Source organism: Octopus sinensis, linkage group LG3 (assembly GCF_006345805.1).
Source record: "Octopus sinensis linkage group LG3, ASM634580v1, whole genome shotgun sequence".
NCBI classification, from domain to species: Eukaryota; Metazoa; Mollusca; class Cephalopoda; order Octopoda; family Octopodidae; genus Octopus; species Octopus sinensis.
Window position 1 is genome coordinate 90,200,269 of NC_042999.1, and position 16,476 is coordinate 90,216,744.

The window sequence follows — 16,476 nt, forward strand, 5'->3', positions numbered from 1 at the left end:
TTTTCCATGCTAGCATGGGTTGGACGGTTCTACTGGGGTCTGTGAAGCCAGAAGGCTTCATCAGGCCCAGTCAAATCTGGCAGTGTTTCTACGGCTGGATGCCCTTCCTAACGCCAACCACTCCGAGAGTGTAGTGGGTGCTTTTTACGTGCCACCCGCACAGGTGCCAGACAGAGCTGGCAAACGGCCATGAACGGATGGTGCTTTTTATGTGCCACCGGCACGAGGGCCAGGCGAGGCTGGCAACGGACACGAAACGGGGCGATGCTGGCAACGGTCGCAAAACGGAAGGTTCTCTTACAAGCCACCGGCACTGGTAACACATCTGCAATTTCCATTGATCGATTTCGATTCTGATCCTCACTTGCCTCAACGGGTCTTCACAAGTAGAGTTTCGACATGCCACCGGCACTGGTAACACATCTGCAATTTCCATTGATCGATTTCGATTCTGATCCTCACTTGCCTCAACAGGTCTTCACAAGTAGAGTTTTGTGTATTTATTTTTTATTTATGATTTGGTTTATGTCTATCATTGTTTGAATTGCATAATAGTGGTTTTTCTCTAATTTATATATATAATCATCATCATTTTATGTCCACTTTTCCATGCTTATGGGTTTAATGGAATTTTGTTGAAGCAGATTTTCTATGACTGGATGCCTTTCCTGTTGTCAACCCTCAATAATTTACAAGTCAGGTAATAATTCCACATAACTAGACATGTTTCCTTGGAATATTGGGAATGAAGGGCACTGCTTGCCTTACAGAAGCAATGACCAAGACCTTTGGCATTATGTCGTACTTGAGAAGAAGACCCATCAAGCCAAGCAAAATCACAGTCATGGCAGATACTGGTGTCATGCAAATGGTACCTGTGCCAATGGCAGATAAAAGTACCTATTACACTCTCGGAGTGGTTGGCATTAGGAAGGGCATCCAGCCATAGAAAACCATGCCAAATCAGACTGGATCCTTGTGCAGCCTTCCAGTGTGCCGCCCAGCCAAACTTAAATGATGATGATGGTTACTAGAGTACAATGGAGTGTTTGGTAACAATCCGATTATATAACCAATAATACTGTATATACTTCGGATTATACACTCAGTCTATTGACAGATATACAAGTGCATCTTTTTCTTGACTTATGGACTTTTAGGTGACTTACTTATTTGTGTGTGTATTTGGGGGTTGTATCTCCTTGTCTTGAAATTGTATGTTAACTGTAAATGATTATCACCATCATAGAAGCAGTCATTCTTTTCCAAAATTCTGTGAGAACATGTCTGGCCATGGGGAATATTACCTTGCTTGTAAATAGGTGAGGGTTGGCTACAGGAAAGGCATCTGATGGTAAAAAAATCTGCTTCAATAAACTCTGCTTGACCCTTGGTAGCATGGAAAAATAGATGTTAAAATGGTGATGATGATGATGAATGTCCTCTAATAGTTTTGTATGTATTAAGTAGATGTTATCTATTTCTGCCTGTCTTCTCACTTTGTCTAGCTGATCAGCAAGCATGGACAACTAAGATACCTTGCACTGTTTCTTGTAAATCAAAGATAACAACATTCGTGTATGTTACTAACAACTGAGTCACCTTTGTTTTTCAGAAAGAAAATACAGATGGACCTCGTGAACACATTGATATCAAATTTGAAGCTTTAATGCCGAAAGTAAGTTGACTTTGCTGTTGATATTATAACTACAACTAGGAAACTTCTATGTGGTCATTCAACTTAGAGATAGTAGTCAAGTCTCCCTCATATCTTGGAAAATGACAATGATTCTGGTTGGAATGCTTTTGATCATAGATCTGCTTGATTTGGGCCAAACAAAAACAGTTATTATCTTTATTGCTCCTAGTACTATTGCTGTACTTTGCATTAAATATATGTCAAAAAGACTTTATGGTTATAACATTAGATTCTGCACTTATTTAATGCAGAATCAAATTTTCAATGAAGTTTTAAATGCTATTCATTTCACTTCACTTTCATTACTTGATAGACTTGAGAAAAGCATCAAAGACACACAATCTGATTTCCTTTTGTCACTTATTGTGAGGTATTGTGATCATCAAAAACAGGAATTCATCTATGGATAGCCTAATACCTACAGAAATGTAAACAGTTTCACTAGAAATTATAATATTTTAAAAACATAAATGATTCATTTGTGTTTGTAAATAATTGTGTAACTTATGCATGTCACTCCTAAAGTGAAGGCATGTGGCCTAGTGGTTAGGGGCTGAGTTAACAATCATAAGTTCATGGACTGGGTGGTGCATTGTATCTCTGAGTAAGACACATCATTTCACATCGCTCAAAGCTACTCAGCTGAACATGAATACTAGTCGATTGCTGGTGCAGCCCTCTAGTTGCTCCAGCTATCACATCCTTGATATTTCACTGAGTCAAGTATGAGAGAATCAAATGGATGTTTATGTCTGCTTATACCAATAACATATTTGTGTCGCTTGGGCCCCTGAAACATCTGTTTACCTTGCATATGTCAATGACATACAATTATCTGGACTACTTTGGTTCCCAAAACATATTTGGGTCTCTTTCGCTCCTGAAATTTATCAAAATCCATCAAGATATTTACTTACCGGTGTTTGTTCTTTAGAATTCTGGTTGTCTTCTTGACTACTGAATCAACTATTGTAGATTGTTCAGTACCCACAAAAGTGAAATTTTTAGTTACATAATTAGATTCCTAAATTAATGAAGTACTTCTTTATTGTAGAAAATGTTTTTATTATTGTAATATATGTAATGGTTAGAAAGAACAGCTAAATGCTGATAGTAAGAAATATTCAGTATCAGCATCCAGCTACTATTTCTAAAGACTAAATTTATAAAACCTTTTAATAGGCTTATGGCCTCTTGATTCTCCATCTTTTCTCTTCTCACTGATGTATATTCATTGTTTTTTGCTTGATGAATCTTTGTTGGGATTGGTTGACCATTAGGAACATTGCAGACAGGAAATACCAACAAACGATTTTCTATCTAGATTCAAATATTAACTATTTAAAGCTGTGAGAGAACCGTTATATGATCATTCAGCCTGCAAATAATAGTTGCCAAATTCTCCTCAAATCACACTCTACAATGTTAAAAGGACACATTGAAATATGTAGTCCTGAATACACTGCCCATAGCAAATAAGAGGGAGTGATCACAGCTAGATTGTTTTTGACCATAGGTTTACATGATCAGGGCTAGCCTAGAGCTAAACAACAAAGGCTACTTAAATAACCTCCCACAATATCAACTATATAAATTATTATTAGAGAAATAACACTGGATTAACATGATATGTGTGAAAGTAATGAATGTGTTAAGTGAAATACATTAGTAAAGAAGGGCTCTGGTTGGAGAGATCCTTCTCTTTACATGTTTTACTAACAACCAGTCTAACTCTTCATTTTTCTTTATCTCCAGCTATTAATCCCTGCTGAAAGTGGATCCTATCCACAAGTAGCTGAGCGACCAGATACTCTGTTAGTTCAAATCTCCAAAATGTCAGCAACCAATAAACAGAGTGAGGAAGAAACCAGTCATGAGAAACTATTACTGGCATTGGAAGAACAAAGCCAGTGCTGTCTACTTAAATCAACAGAATTCCCAATGGATCAGAACGAACTTTTGGTGTGTCCACAACATGTATGTAGTCATGTCTTAGAAAAGGACTGTCTTAATGCCTACATAGACTCATATGTGAAACAAGTGTTGACAAACTACAAGTTGTCATTGTCTGGCACGAACACAACTACAAATGCAGCTGAAATAGCTGACAGGAGAAGATTGAAAACCAACAGTCTCAAGCTGAATGCTGCATATGATATCTGGAATGTACATATTGATCAGATATGGATGGACTTCACCACACGCAAGTCTCGCCCTGTTCCTTTTTTAGAGTCTTTCCCAGTGACATTTTGGTTTTGGCGAACTCAGCCCTGTAAAAGTAGGGAGAAGAAGGAAGGAGAGAGTAGATTTGGCCATAAAGACAGTTCTAAATTGAATGGGAGTCAGGATTATAGTGACACTTCTGAATCAGTTGATAGTGATAGTTCAACAACACTTTGTGGTAATGATGGCCACACTGACATCTGTGCAATAGTATGTATCAAATCAAAAGTTCAAGTCCTACTCACACATTACCAGTATTTGTTCATGTTACGGCTTGCTGAGTCTTTAACAACCTTTCAAAAACAACTAGATGCTGACACTGAATATTTCTCCGGAACATTGGCATCTTCATCAATTTCTTTAACAACATTTGTGCAGGACATTGAAGTAGCGATGGTTTTCCGTAAACCATCTGAGAGTTCATTCCATAATGGAAACATGACTGAAGCTCATAGCAGTACCATAAAAGGAAGTATACCAGAACTGTCGCTTCCTGACCGGCAAGCAGAATTGGATGGTTGGCCAAACAGTAAGTTAATGTGCATGACTGTCATTTGTTTGATCTTGCTTCCCTCTAGAGGGTACAAATATATATAATACCCTCACCTTTCCATATATACATCATCATCATACCTACACACATTAAACATCCTCTCACCTTCCCAAACACTATCCTTCCTCCTATAAACACCACTAATATATAATGTGTTATTTCTGTTCTTTTGTTTTCACTCATCTGTCAAATTTCATAAATATTTTGTATTTGTTATCTATAACCATTGTAAGTCTAATTATGATCATTATAGATTTTATTAATTCTTCCTAAGAACATGTAATAATTTCCTGCTGTGTTGTTTGTTGATCCATCAATGAATTTCTATGTTATTTGCAGATGACATGAACAACTATGATGGCAGCTTAAGTTACATCTCAAAATCTTACAGTGATTCTCGTTTAAATATCTCCAAGCATAGAAGTATGAATGGAGAGATGGTGGAGGGTTTGATCCATGAAGATAGCATGCAACCATTGAATACAGCATTAGAGAACAGTACTCCAAACATTAACCTCTGCAGTAGTGAAGGTGCATCAGAATGTGCAATGCCTATGTCACTGGTAACATATAGTGCAGCTTCAGACACTGTTTATTCAACAATAAGTTCAGATGCTAAAAGTGCTGGGCCAGCAGTTACAGCACGCAAATCCAGTTTTAAAAGTGAAAAGAAAAAAGTTCTGTCAACAGCTTGGTCAAATTTTACTGACAAGTTGAGGTCCATGAGTGATTTAAATGACGATTCTTTGCTTGGTAGTGAAGACCTGGAACCAGGTCAGACTGATTATTCTTCAGATGATGAGTCATTTGAACATCTGTCATTAGAAGACGCTGAAGAACTTCCTGCATTTGAAAAGAAACAAACTCTTGATGCTCAGGGCTCTTTTGAAACTACAAGCCAAGACAGCAGTTTAGAAACTACATCAACAGCTCGGGAAAAGCAACTAGTATGTGTTATTTATATTTTCTCCTTTTATGTGGTTAGCTTTGCAATGACTTCATATGAAAGTTTCCTTTTACTTATTTTTCCAATATGATGTGGGACAGTGTGTTTAACCCTTTCGTTACTATATTTCTGACCAAAATACACCCCTTATGTGTTTCAATTAATTTCTAACATAATCATAAATTTAGTCTGGTTTCATTAAACAACTATAACTTTTTTATTTATCAATATATTAACGTGAATTTTGATAATTTAATGAAATGTTCTCAACCAATTCTATACTATAATTTTTGTCACAAAGTGACTCTAATTGCAGGTAGATACAGGTAAATTCAACAAAATATAAAATTATTAAAATTTTGTTCAAACATCGCTATAGAAAATGGGTTATTAGCTAATATTCAATTGGGTATACAACAAAATTTTACGATAGAATTTGTTATTCTGGGTAACTTTCTGATACCCATAATAACATTTATGGCAAAATAGTCTTAATTTCATTTAAGGTTATGGGAAACCACTTTCTTTCGTTTTGTTTACATTTAGCGTAACGGTTCGTTTCCGCCGTAATGATTTCAAATAGGCTCATTCGAAAAAGTAAAAAGAAATAGTCTAAGGCTTTACTCTTCTGGGAAAGTCTGTGGCTTGGTCCAGTTTCTTCAGAAAAATCACCGAAAGAAACAGTTTTTAAATTTTCACTCCATTCAGGTGCCAATTCATTTTCTTTATCGCTGTCGGAGCTCTCGGATTCACTATTTTCACTTTTGGAAAATGAAACATCAGATTCATTATCAAATACCACATGCTTTTTTTTTTCAGTCATAGAGTTAGATTTATGAAGGTCTTCAGTAGAAAATCCTTCGAATTCTGACTTTCTGCTTGATATAATGAAATTCGTATCCATTTTTTGTCAGAATTACAAATTTTGAAAACAATAGGAACAAATTTCGGAAAAAAATCTCCCAAAATTCACGGAATTAAAATTACACTTCGATTTTTGTACAAAACTGTAGTTGAACTCTTTACGAAGTATAATACGTGTTTTCACGAATGTACTAAAGAGATTTGCTCTGATATTCTCATTTAAATATGAATAGGTAAATTCGGGCGGTTTTGGGCGGCTTGGTCACATTAACCAAAATTTTTTTCGGGCGGTTTGGTAACGAAAGGGTTAAAGTGAAGATGTAAGACTATTGGACATACATCTATGCACTTACTACAGTTAATCATTTGTGTTTGTGACAAAGGCACATAACTTTGCTTGTCTTAGTCTGCCTTGCTGTAACAAGTTCTACTTTTGTTTCATAGTTGTTAGAATTAAAAAAGACATGCAGCTGTAAAAACAATTAGACCAACAGTATACAGATGTTCAAATTAAATAAAATAATCATTCTTTAAAAATCTGTTTAAAAGCTAGAGCGCAAAACTAGTGATGCTGATGAAGTTAATGTTCTTTATGAGATTCATTAACTTGGCAACTAGTTCAGAGAAACAGATGTTATTGCAGTTGTTATAGAAGAAGCTGGGAGAAAAATACAAACATTTGTGAGTCTACAGCAGTAGTGTGTTGGTGAGTGTTTGTGTGTCAGTCTTCTCTTGAATGTGCTCTGTTCCAGATATATGAGCAGTTGTTACAATATGAGTTTTAGTAGAGTTTTGTAGATGGTCAGCAAATGATCAGAGGTTGAGGTATTTCAAGCCCTAAAAAAGAAACCTAGAGTTTGTGATGTTTTTCTACAGATACCTAGCATGAGCATGTCAAAATAGATGTAAAACAGTGAAGATAAGTCATAATGTGTGAAGATATACTGGAAGGAGATAGTTCTGCCTGACTAACTATCAACACATCAGTTTAAAAAATGGTAGATTTTGCTATAGAGAAGAAGTTTCATGTATTAGTGGATGCCTGTTATAAAACCAGTTATAAATTACACATCTGGAAATAGTTTATATTTTCTATCACTCTCCTAAAGTATGCTAAATATTTATGTTGCATATTGTTTCTTCAAATGCTTACTTATTAATTACAAATTTGTCTTTTTTTAATCCATAATTGGCCTACCACTAACATGATGTTTTGTGTATATTACGTTTCTGAATGACTTTGTATGTTTCATTTTTAGTTTCAGATTTAGACCCCATAGGTTACATCCATTGATCCACTGCTATCCCTATCACCAACTTGCTATTCATCTTTATCTCCAGCCAATGAAGGAACCTTTATTTAGTCAGTTGACCTGCTAGAAATAGCAGTCAAATCTCTTACATTAGTATCATAAAAAAGAAAGGATACATTAGGTAATGTAGTTTGAGGTACACTATTCCTGAAAAAAAAAAACCTAAAAAAAAAACGGGATAGTCATGGCTTGACTGCCTTTGATTGTACATCTATTTGATGGCAGTTGAATACATCTCTACCAAATCAATATTATTCACTATTATTACATGTCCTCACATTTGCAGCTATTTCAATAGCATATAATTTCAAGTCAATTCACAATGCAGGCTCATATTGTGTAAAGCAAAGATAAAGCTACATAGTGAAGCAATAAGTTAATTTTAAACAAGTCATCTTCTGCTTTTTTTCAGATCAATGTTTCAATCTTCCATTTGAGCCGAACTGAAGCATTTGTCCAGAACTTGAGAAGTGGTACTGTATTACGTTGTCAATTAGAAAATATTGATGTTGCTGAATCAAGAGGTTTCAGCTGGGAAGGATTCCACCGCAAGTTTACCTCATCAAAAGGTATTTTTCATATATTCTTGTAGTAAAATTAGCATTGTTTCCTAAGTGTCCCTATTGTTCTATTCCATTAATGAAGTCAACAGTTTAAATGTATATCACAGTAACCATGTAGTTTCTGGTTCAGTCCTACTGCCAGACATCTTTGGGCAAGTGTCTTCTACTATAGCCCCAGGCTGACCAATGCCTTGTGAAAGAATCTGACTGATTAAAACTTGTGTCAAAACCCTTTGAAGATATATGTGTGTTTTTATATTTTTACTTGTCTCCCACCACTGCTTGACAGCCTGATTTGGTTTGTTTATGCCTCCATAACTTAGCAGCTTGGCAAAAGGAACTGATAGAAAAAGTACCAGATTTAAAATAAAAAAAAAAAATGTACTGGGGTCAATTTGTTCAACTAAGACCCTTCAAGACAGTGTCTTAATATGGCTACAATCCAATGACTGACACAAGTAAAAGATAAAAGATCCATTTTCTAAAGTGTGTAATTTGAGTAGCAGGTATACGAGTCGATGACATGCTAAATTACCAGCTGCAAGGTAACTTGTTCAAATCTTTAACCAGCATTGTTTTGTGTCTAAGGACAAATCACTTAACTTTTAGTTGGCTCATTGATTAGCCATCTGCTGTGATAGGTGCTGTGTTGTTGGAACATGCACATGACTTGTGTTTTTGAGTTATTGATGTTAAGTCTGCAGTGCATAACTCTTCAACCTATCAGTTTTCTCCTGTAGATAATCTATCTTTGAGGAGAAGATTACCAAGTCAAGTGTACACTCAAGTTCTAAATGTGAGGGAAAATGTATACATAATACCTCTGATGGGGTCTTATTGATGATCCATTCATTGTTAATTAAGACACAGATGTGGGGAGAATACAGCCTTGTCACAACTAGATTTCACTGATGTTTCATAATCTTGTGGGTTGAGTTTACAGAAGGCAAGCAGTGTTTTCTGTAACATCTTCATTACCTAAATCATTATTATCTAACTTTGTCAACATTTTATACTTCTTCCTCTATCTCAGCTTACATTAATCAATATGTGGGACAGGTTCTTCTGTCTATCAATTAGTAGGTAGCTGAATAGTTTCCTGTTTGTTATTTATTACTTTACACACATTTCTCATCCAATTTGGCTGGTAAATCTGCTGTTGTTGTTTTGTATTAGGTTTACAGTATGAGACAAAATCAATGTCAACAGCGCAGTTCCCAGTACGACTAAAGTATATGATTGGTCCTGGTCTGGCTGAATTAAAGAATGATCTCATTGGACAAGAGCGGGGATTTTTACACATTGACTTGGCTGACATCAACCTGACATTTCAGATGTCAGCTCTTATGAATATAACTGACCTGATTGAGGATGAGCTCCCTCCTGTCTTCATGCCACTCTATATCAGCATCAAAGACCTGACACTGACATTACAGGTAAGGCTTTTTGGACAGTTATTGAATAATTGTTTTATTTTACAGTTTCAAGGTGTTGTATCTGACACTACTGCTATAGGCAAGGCTTGTTGGGTAGCTACTGAACAGATAACTGGCTGTTTTCAGGGTATGGAATGTAAACATTAGGGTTAAGGTAGAGCTGTATGCCAGAAAATAGGGTTCAATAAAATTAGTACCAGAAAGTGAAATAACGAAGTTGGGTAGCAGACTTAATCTGTCACATGGTTTAACATCACTGCCCAGTCCTTGGGTGCCTTGAGTGAAGCTCACTCTGTTTGCAAGTATTCAGGTCAGGCCTCCAGTTTGAGGATATATTCTTTCTTTCCTTCTATGTGTTTCTATCCTCCTTTTGTTAACTCTCTCTCTCTCTCTGGTTGGCCAACTTTGTACCTCCTAAGACACCTGTTTCTGTCACACTCTAACCTTTTATCATCTGATGCAAAATTACCTCCTCCAATACTCCCTCCCTTCTCAAAGATGTTTTATCTTGCAAGTTACTTGGTGACTCTGCAAGTGCTGGTGCCACATGAAGTGGTTGGCATTTGGAAAGGCATCCAGCTGTAAAAACCATGCCAAAACTGACCTTTCCTGTGCTGATGCCATGTAAAAAGCAGTCAGTCCACTCTGCAGAGTGGTTGGTGTTAGGAAGGGCATCCAACCATAAAACCATGCCAAAATAGACACAGAAGCCTGGTGTAGTCTTCTACCTGGCTGGCTCTTCTCAAACTGTCCAACCTATGCCAGAATGGAAGGTGGATGTTAAACAATGATGATGATGAAATACCTTTCCTGTTACCAATCCTCACCTGTTTCCAGGCAAGGTAGTATTTTCCAATGGCTGAACATGTTCTCCCAGAAAGTTGGAAAGGAATGACAGCTTCTATGATGGTGACACTCATTTACAACTGTCGAATGATGTCATATACTGAAAGGCAAAGTTTGCTCAACAGATCGCAAGTACCACTTCTTTATAGTTGAGTAATTAGTTACTGGAAGGACATCCAGCTGTGAAAACAATTACTCCATGAATATCTTCACTCTTATAGCATAGCAAATATAAGACAACCAGACACACACACTTTTTAAAGAATGTCTTATTGATACTTGATTTAGTCAAAATGTATCAGCTGTTTCAATTTATGTAGAATCCAAATATCAAGCTTCTTAATGAGTGCAAGACATTTTAAGTGATTTTAAATTGTTGTATGTGATACATTTAACCTCTCTGCAATCTCTCAAACAGTTATATGACAATCAGATTCCGTTATGGCTTTGATTTGGTCATCATCAACTTCAGTAGATCAACTAGAACATTGGTCATCTTTGAGTGAAAAGTCTCCAGAACGGAATTTTTAAAATCATTTCTGATATGTGCATTCTCTTAAGTGATCAGCACTATAAACCTCACATATCTCTTTTTGAGCCTCAGCAGCTTTCTTGCCTTTAGAGAAATATAAAATCAAAATACGGTGAAAATGTTCGTTTTTGCACTCTATGCTAAAATTGACACTTAACTAATAGCTGTGGACAAAATTACATACAATTTGCTTCTAAAGTAAGCTAAAAGTAACAGCTATTAAATGTTAAAAGGTAAAAAATCATAACATTGACAAAAGTCATTCAAGAAGATTGTAACTCTATCTATTTGTGAAAAACGAAATTACATTCTTGCTAACCCAGTATTCTCAATATTGTCCTTAACAAAAAGCAAGAAAACCAGTTTTTTTTAACCCTTAAAAATTTAAGGTTTAATGTTTATAAATCTATTATACTGAAATGATTTCACATTAGTTATCACTGTTACTATTTCACAGGAAGACCGTCCATCCAGCTGTGGCAACTCTAGTCAACCACCAACTGTAATTTCATTGCATCGTTCAATAATTGATCGTGGAGGGGATGGAGTCTTTCATATCAGAGGTAAACATGTTTGTATTTCTGAATAATTTGGAAGAAGAAGCATATGTGTAGTTTTAATTTATTATTTAATGTTGATATAACATGAAGAAAGGTTCAGAAATGTGTTAACACATTAAGAAAGTAAATAATCAAAGGGAGAAAATGTATTAAAAAAAAAGAGTTGAAAGGCACATTTTAAGTGATATATAACTTCTATTTAAATGAATGGGTTTTCAACTAAACAGTGCTTGATATAAATAAAAAGATGAGTTCTCATACTCAAATGATCTGTCTTTGCACATGCACTTGGATAATTTCTTGTGTAGTTTTGATTACTGATTATAGGATGTAATACTAAGCTACTTAACACCTAAGTTTTTAGAGATAGCAAATAACTAGGAGGAAGCTCCTATATCCATTTTCCGTCATTGTAATATAAATAACCTTACTGCTGTACATTACAAGGAAATTCTCTACTGGTGCTCAGTAATACTCTGTAGCAATTACTGTGTCCAGAGAAAATTTTTTGAATGATTTTAACTGAGGTGTCCAGTATTGAATCAAACTGACACTTACAGAATGTATGAAAGTAAATTCTGAACTAGATTTGAACTTCCTTCAATTATTTTTTTTTAATATTATTTAAAAATGTTAACTCTCATACAATGTGATATTTCTTTTGACCAACAGGTGCTAAAGAGAGTGAATATTACAAAAGGATCTCAAAATCATCCTCGATTACCAAAAATTCATCAGGTGAAAATCAAAACACCTTAGAAGCTGCTTTATATGGTTCTGTTAGTACTTCTAGTCGAATAATTGAACAGTTACATAATGAGAATGAAGAACTGGTATCTGTTAATAGAAAGCAAGCTGAAACTTTAGAGAATTATACAAAGCTTATGGCAGAAGTTGCCAGTTTGAAGGATGAAAACCAAAAACTTAAGGAATCTTTAGATGAAACAGTCTCTCAGATACAAGATTCTAATCAGAATTTCAACTCAGAACATATAACATCATTAGAAACTGAAAATCTGAAACTATTACAAAAGATTACTTACTTAGAAGAAGAAATACAAACATCTGTTAAAGAAAAGGACTCATTACTAGCAACAATGCACCTGCTTCAAGAAGAGTTGCTTTCATCAGAGCAACAACGCACCGGTTTCCAGCATCTACAAAGTCCTAATCAAGCATAATTTATTTAAATTATCCTGCGTAACAGACTTTGAAGGTCTCACAGACTGTTGCTTCTGATTTTACTGGTTACCCATTCAATATCATTTAGTTTTTCCTTTATAGCAAGATATCTGCCGGAATACAACATGATGTATAGAATGGTTCCTTGGCAAGTTTCTATAATCTATCTTATATTTATTCAATTCTTTAAAAAATGACAAGGTTTTTGTTTTAATCCCCATTTTGTAATGCAATGGAAATAACATAGAGATAGTTAAGAATTGATAATGAGATTAGAAAGGTAATAGTTTTTCTAACATTTTGTCAGTTATACTATAAGTATTCTGATGAGATCATAATGAATGATTTATTTATTTCAAAATGAAATGCAACACTTGCAGTTTTTCATCTAAATTTCATTCTAATTTTCTCGGAAGGAATGGAACATTTACTTGTATTGCTATTAAGTAGTACTATTTCTTCTACTACATTTGTTAGGGTATTAAGAAAATTAGAAAATAACCTAGATCTATTTTAGTTTCACTATCAGTTTCATGTAAGTGATGCTATCTGGTTGTAGTTCTGAAACAGTTTACTGTATATAGGTGTTTGTGTACACTTTTGCGTATACACACTGCTATGTAATATATATTTGGTTGTAAATAGTTGTCTTTGTGTGTGTGTGTGTGTGTGTGTGTGTATGAGCATGTGTGTATGCATGCCTATATGTATGTGTGTGTGTGTATATATATATATATATATATACACACACAAGTACATATATATATATATATATATATGAAAAGTTTGTAAATACTTTAATATAATTGAAAGATGTATTTCTGGTGTATGTGTAGTGAATTATGGAAAAAGGAATTCATTTTATATATATGATATAATCTATATATATATATATTATGAGTTAAAGTGCTGGACTAGAGTCAAACCTTATATCAGCTGTTGTGCTGTGCCCCTGAGCAAAGGACATAACTCTATTCTTTCGATTGAAACTGACAAAAACAGGTTCTATCCTACTTCATGGTTGAGTGCTTAGTGGTAAAAACAATTGCTCTAATAAAAGAAAAATCATCTTTCGCATGAATGCATGGAAAACTGAATGTTAAACAGTTAAATATATTAAGTATGGAAAGATAAAATATATATACATGAAGCAAATGTTTAAACATAAGACAAATGAATTCTTACAAGGTGTTGGGGAAATTCCTCAAGAATTACTTTGAGCCAGACAATCTTCCATGTGACTGCAGAACTTCTGGACATATCTAATGTAATAGTGAAATACACTGAATACCAATGAGAGGCTAAGGTACCGGAGAATGATATAAATTCAATGAGAGTGTCACCTCTGTTGGTCCAATGATCAATACATTATGTCACATTTCAAAGGCTTTTGCAATTAAAAAAAATATTAAAAAACTTTAAGCAGTGCACTCCACTTGTGACTGGAAATACTGATTGTACTACATTTCTATGCACCTTATCACGCACATAGATGATGCTCGCATGTCGGCACTCAGTGTGTAGCAGTGGGAGATGTAGGGTATTGTTTCCAAAGTCTTTCTCTGATATAATTCAATATTTTGACTGAGTCAGTTGACAAAATAGAATTATTTATCAAAGGTTTTTGGCATATGGAATATGCCAGACACATTTGTTTTACACAAATGCTTCCACTACACTGTCAATGATTTCAGTTGTGTCACAGTTTCTTCAGAGAAACTGATTATTGTTGTGTGTTATGTGGAGTTATTTGGTGTAGTGTGGTATGTTACTGAGTAACACCAGTCAACTCTGCTCCATCAAACTTATGGCAGCTGATTAATCTTATGGCATGAGAACAGAGTGGTATGTGATATAGAATTGCATTTGGTGTGTTGTGTGATGTTTGTGTTTTGTGAGACGCCCTGTAAAGTAATCAGCTACTATGATATATCAGGGTCCAATATCGTGCAGGAACATGCTGGTTCCTAGTAACTTCAGATGTGGTTGTCTAAGGTTGCACTAAAGTTCACTGGGTATCTTCTGACTTTCTTTGTCTAAGATGAGAACCACTGCTAAATTTAGTCATTAGAAAAATATGAAGATAAAGAATATCTGATAATAAATTTAGCAGTCACTGTGTTAAATAAGTTACCTCCATAAACACCTAGTCTCTATTCGGCTTTAAAAAAAAAGTTGTCATTAAAGGTATTACTATCCATTGTTTTATCAGTGAGGTGGTGTAGATGGTATAGAGCCTGATCAGATGCTTTATGGTTGTTAAATGTCTCATGTTTCTGAGTTTAGATTCCATCAAGTTTGATGTTACCCCTTATTCTCTTATTGGGTATTGGTAAAATAAATTCCAATACTGAGATGAAATCAGTTGACTATACCTTCTCTTTCACAACATGACTATGTTGGTTTTGATCTTTAAAAAGATTTATTTGGAAATTGGTGAATAATAATTTGTCATCTAGTTGTGTTGTAGTAATTATAAATAGATCAAATCAGTACAAATGTACACATGTGTGTGTATAATATATAAAATGTAATTTGTTTTGTCTTAAACTTCACGTTCTACTGAAAGAAACTAGTGTTGTTATGAAGCTTAGACACTTCGGTTAGAAATAACTTCACCCTGTCTGATCTTGTAACCCAGAAGTTTACTAAGCTGAAAGAAGCTGTTGTCCAAATATATGACCCACCCTATCACCTGCCTGTATCTATATGAACACTGTACACACATTGCCAAAATATTGCAACTGAAGAAGTTTTAGTGCAGAGTCTACAAAGAAGGTTTCAATAAATATTTTTAAAAGTTAAAAGCAGAAGTCTTTCTTTAATTCCACTTTGTGTGAGTAGGCTGAGAATGAGAGAAAAGACCATTTGTGTGTGGTGCCAACTTCACTGTAGTGTTCATTTCATTTCATTTCATTTGAGTTTGAGTCCATGCTCAGGCCAAGTCGAAGACTCCACCCTCAGTCTGGTGTGGTTGCCAGGTTGTATTCTCTGTTTAATTTTGACATGTGTAGGAGCGAGTTTGAGTCAGTTTGTGCTCGTTGTGTATATCCTGGGAGATGGGGTTCGATCAGTTATACAATAAAAAACACAAATGTTTAATCCCAGTCATGACAAACATTTTGACGTGTCCTGTGCTTAATAAATACTGTGACATCAAAGAAACAGATTCTCTGACAAACGAATTCATCTTAATTTTCCATATCTTGAGACACTTATAGTTGTCTGTGCATCTCTATTCAATGTAACTAAGTAAGCTGCTTAATTAGATGGAAGAGCATAACCAACTTATCTAAATGCAGCCCTGAGCCAACGAGAGAGCTTCTATTCAACAACTTGACTTGCTAGAAACGGGAGCTAAATATCCCTCAAATCACACCCTAGTGGCATAGGTATGCTGTACTTATGAAAATGTGATTATTGTTAGAATGTCTTTGATCATATCTCTGTGCTATCAAGGCTGAACAACAATTGCTGGTCTAAAGAAGGAACAGAACCAAAATGTTACTTGTATCTTCTTTGTATTTCTGTATATTCATCAACAAAAGGAAACAGTAGAAACTACAAAGTATAATTTTCATTTTCTGAAAAATCCACGGTACAGTTCCCCTAACTTCTGTTTCTTTTAATGGCTCTAGAGGAAGAAGAGCAACATCAATGTTCTTGTGATGTTGGGGATGAGAGAAGAAAAAAGCACAACTCTACAGGTGGCAATATAAGTAGGATATTGAGTTATCTTCATTCCAGAGACTTGGTTCA

The 16,476-nt window shown here is 35.0% G+C and overlaps 1 protein-coding gene across 2 annotated transcripts in view; it reads left to right on the forward strand.

Annotated features, from left to right (window-relative positions):
• LOC115209824 (UHRF1-binding protein 1-like) overlaps positions 1 to 15,524 on the forward strand; it is a 90,576-nt gene extending 75,052 nt beyond the window's left edge. For both annotated transcript variants that reach the window (XM_029778382.2, XM_029778383.2), the window contains 7 exons: positions 1,616 to 1,678; positions 3,455 to 4,451; positions 4,815 to 5,422; positions 8,011 to 8,167; positions 9,338 to 9,597; positions 11,433 to 11,538; positions 12,208 to 15,524. In XM_029778382.2, coding sequence (XP_029634242.1) covers positions 1,616 to 1,678; positions 3,455 to 4,451; positions 4,815 to 5,422; positions 8,011 to 8,167; positions 9,338 to 9,597; positions 11,433 to 11,538; positions 12,208 to 12,716 — 2,700 coding nt within the window. In that variant the 3' untranslated portion in view covers positions 12,717 to 15,524. The remainder of the gene's footprint in view (positions 1 to 1,615; positions 1,679 to 3,454; positions 4,452 to 4,814; positions 5,423 to 8,010; positions 8,168 to 9,337; positions 9,598 to 11,432; positions 11,539 to 12,207) is intronic.
• Positions 15,525 to 16,476: the final 952 nt, after the last annotated feature.